Consider the following 4,346-nt stretch of genomic DNA (forward strand, 5'->3'; position numbering starts at 1 on the left):
TATATATATATATATATATATAGAAAGAGTTCTTGTTTTTTCTTTTTTTCCTACACAAGAATATTTGCTTTATTGTTCGTGAGTCATATGGACGATGCACATATATGCTAAATCCTCCCAAGCTGTCTCACCTTTTTACAGTGAAGCTGAAGCTTTTTTTTAGTGTGTTTACAGGTGTGTTTCTTCAGGTATTTCTCATGTGCCTTTTCTTTTTGACTTTCTCCCTCTGGTTAAAGCTGTGCAGAATCGTTCCCCTTCCCTTGATTGGGAAGGTTTTACCTCAGTGGATAGTATTTTATATCATGAGCAAACACTAAGCTTTTGTAGCTTTCAATGGATCCCACGAAGTTTGAACCGTGCTATAGATTGGGTCTCTCATGCAGTGGGGAAGGGGTGTGCTCTTCGGATTGGGTACTCAGCCCCCACCTCCATTGGCTCTTCTCCTAGATTGAGACTTTTTGGAATCTAGGATGTTTTCTCTTTTTAGCACCTGAGTCGTTAGCTGCTTTTTTCTTTGGTTGCTTCTTGTCTGTACTGTGCGTTCTGTTGGTTTTAATGTTAAGTTCTCTTGTTGTTGGCCAAAAAAAAAAAAAAAGGAATACTTGTTCAAATGCAGCCAGAATTATTACTATCCCATTGGGCTGAAAGCCTAAAAGTTCATCAAAGCAGAGTGATACTTTTTTATTTTTCTTTTTAATACAAGATGATGCTTCTTATTATCTATATCTATATAAATTTGATATGTCTGATTAACCATAAATGAACAGTGATTTAACAAAAATGCCTTTGGATTTTTCCTTTTTTTAAATCTTGTACTATTGTAACATTGTCAGATGGTACTTTAGATTTTTTTTCTTTTTTTCTTCTATTTGTTACCATCGAATGGTATAGTACCATTTGACATTTTTATATTTTTAAAATTTGTTATGAATGTAACATTTCCTTTCTTTTTCTTCTTTTCAGATGAGTACGGTACATACGAGACTTATACTTGAAAATGAGAAAAATATTTTATCTATTTTTTATCTTAATTAATGATACATCTCTTCTATTTTTGGAAATTTATATGAATATTTTTTAGTATGATAGTTATAAAATACAAGCCTTTCTTTTATTTTTAAGATTTTATTTTCAGCCACTTGACCATTAGTCGATCATTAAATCACATGTGTTGGACTAAAATATCCTTATTTAAATATAAATCATGTCCAAAAATCATTTAAATTACCAAAAAAATTAATTTTTATTATTTAAATGTATTTATTTTGTATCTTTTTTTAAAATTAAATATTTAAATTGGCCAAAAAATATATTCAAAGATGTAGTGTATGGACTTAATGAAGGAAAAAATAAAATAAAATAAATTTTAATAATCTGGGATAGTTAAACCATTTTAAATAAACCTAAAAGCAAAAAGTGTCAAGAGTCATGCTTGACTGAAAAACTTTTATATGTTTAATATTTTAAACTCGATATAAATTGAGGCTCTATAAATAATGGAGGGAATGTAATATTTTCATAAACTTCATTTTTTAAAAATTGAAGTAGTGTGGTTTAAAAAAGTGGTGTGTAAAATCTACCATTAAAAAATATGAGTGGAGTCTACATTTATAAATTTTAAAAATTTAAACAAGATGTAAAAATAATAAGTTTTTTCTACTTTGAGAGATCATGTAGGATTTTATACTAAAAATTGATGGTAAATATAATATTTTTAATAAAATAATAAGTGTTAGATATACAAAAAAAATTTTATATACTCTCTTTATTATATAAGACATTTTTTGAAGGATTGAATGTTAAAAAATATAATATACTTTTAATTTTTTAAGGTGTAATAATTATCTTTTTTTCAAAATTACTTTATATTTATTTTAGGGTGAAATATCGTATTAAATAGGAATAAATATGAAAAAATAAAATTAATTTAAAGATAAGTAACTATTTTATTAAGTGTGATATTTAGTTAAAAATATTTTATATTTTTTTAACGGAGGGAGTATTTATTACCAACACATGGTTACAAATCAAAATAGTTTAAATGAGTATATATAGAATAAGTTTTTGTTCATAATCTTCAAATACATAAGGAAAAAAATCCATTGTTCTATTATATAAAAGTTGATTATGATTTAAACACCCATGACAAAAATTGACATAATTATGTGCCTCAAGTATGGGCTATAAATTAATCATATAATATTAATAAATTTATCTTTGACTGTACACCTAATCATTTCTCAATAATCATTGTATTACTTGCATATACATATTTGAAATATTATTTTAGTAAACTTACTTCTTTCATTAAAAAGGTAAAATATTTTTTTTGGGTTATTTTTTAAGAGTTAGATGTTAAAAAATATAAAATATTTTTAGTATTTAACGATGTAATCATTAATTTTTTTTAAAAATGCTCATAATAAATAAATTATTTTATATTTATTTTAGTATAAAACACCCAATTAAATAATAAATATAAAAAATGATATTATTTTAAAGATAATTAACTATTTTATTCAGTTGAAAATATCTTACATTTTTTAAAAGATGGAATATGTATTTAGTTTTTTAAAAATACTAAATAAATTAATTTATATGACCAATAAATTTAAAATATTAATAAAAATTTAAAATAATACATTAAGAATAGTAACTATTAGTTAATAATTAGATAGGTGAAAATGAAAATTTAAAAATAGAAGACATATTCGCATTTTGTAACTCTTAACAATTAATTTTTTGAGAGATTCATATAAATTTTTAAAATAAAAAATATTTATAGTTAAGATAAAAAATAATATATTTTACTTTAAGAATATTAAAATAATTTTTTAATATTTATTTTTATTTTTATTTTTAAAACTAAAATATTTTCATGCATCATCAGCGCACATGGCATAAATTTAGTTCTTAAGGTGCTTCTCGGGCTAAAGCCCGTTGATATAAATAATACTTGGTTGTGGCCCGAACAATTATTGTTTTCTTGATCGCACAACGGCACAAGCATTGTGAAAATTCATTGGGCCCATTTCTGTGAGCCCAGATACGGCACGTTGGGAATAGGTCGAAGCTCTTGTCCGACCCCTCATCTTGCAGGTTTCCTATAAGATGCGAGAAAACCCTAATCGTTGAAGTGACGGAGCAGCAGTAGGTTAGCGGATCAGTGCCTCTCTGCCTGCACACCTAGCGATCATCGAACAAGCAGTGTTTCGCTCTCTCTCAGACTCACCATGGGACGCGTCCGCACCAAGACTGTGAAGAAATCTTCGCGCCAAGTGATAGAGAAATATTACTCCCGAATGACCCTTGATTTCCACACAAACAAGAAAATCCTGGAGGAGGTGGCTCTCATTCCCTCCAAGAGGCTCCGCAATAAGATTGCGGGATTCTCGACCCACCTTATGAAGAGGATCCAGAAGGGTCCCGTTCGGGGCATATCCCTCAAGCTTCAAGAGGAGGAGCGCGAACGCAGAATGGATTTCGTGCCCGATGTCTCTGCCATTAAGACAGATCAGGTTGAGGTCGATAAGGAGACTATTGATATGCTCAGCGCTCTTGGCATGAGCGAGATTCCAGGGATTATTCAAGTCGATCCTGTGCCCGTTCAGCAATCCTTCGGATTTGGCCGTGGTGGTTTTGGCGGAGCCGGCAGGAGGTTCTGAGGCCTTTGTGTTGCTCACGCTGGTTTGGTCAGAGTTTCAAGTTCTTTTTGTCTTTTGTTTGTTTAATTTATGTAAGGAATTTGAAAGTACTTTGCGTTTATAGTGAAGGATGTTTGTTAGCTGTGGCTGTTATCAGTTTTTGTGAACTGTAATACTTTTCCTCATACTGCTCTGTTTTATTTTACATTCTTCGTTTTGTTCCTTTCTGGGGCTCTCATACATGGTATTTGATTGGTTAGCCTCTTAGTTCACTAATTTAGTGCTCAATAAATTTAGCTGCAGAATTTTTATTTATTTTTCGTATTCCAGTCAAAGATATAATACTGAGTTGATTGTATCCTGGGGTTGAAAAGTGTTACAACGTTCCTATGTTGAAGAATCTGATCTAAGACCCTCCCAAAAGCATTTAGGCCTTAGGGTAAAATATCTGCATCATTTCATTGTTCACTTTGTAAACAAATGGCCAGATTGATATTGCCTTGCTCCATAACTATTTGAGAATTTGATTTGAATTATTTTTCTTTTTATAACTGTTTGGATTGAGATTGAAGTTGCAATTCATTCATTTCTTTTTTTTTTCCTTTGAGCGCGAATCATTTTTTGTTAGATCGATGCCAAAAAAGAAAGAGCAGGTGAAACATTGTGGCATGGGCAAGACGCAGCCCATCCTATTGATTTAAA

At 29.7% G+C, this 4,346-nt stretch overlaps 1 protein-coding gene across 1 annotated transcript; it reads left to right on the forward strand.

The window, feature by feature from the left end:
- The first annotated feature begins 3,121 nt into the window (after positions 1–3,121).
- Positions 3,122–3,849, forward strand: LOC129305838 (40S ribosomal protein S17-like). Its single transcript, XM_054945986.1, has one exon. It carries the CDS (start codon positions 3,234–3,236, stop codon positions 3,663–3,665), a length of 432 nt encoding a protein of 143 aa, XP_054801961.1. The 5' UTR covers positions 3,122–3,233; the 3' UTR covers positions 3,666–3,849.
- The last annotated feature ends 497 nt before the right edge of the window (positions 3,850–4,346 follow it).

Source organism: Prosopis cineraria, unplaced genomic scaffold (genome assembly GCF_029017545.1).
Source record: "Prosopis cineraria cultivar Desert tree isolate PC_DT_omini unplaced genomic scaffold, ASM2901754v1 PC1, whole genome shotgun sequence".
Lineage (NCBI taxonomy): Eukaryota > Viridiplantae > Streptophyta > Magnoliopsida > Fabales > Fabaceae > Prosopis > Prosopis cineraria.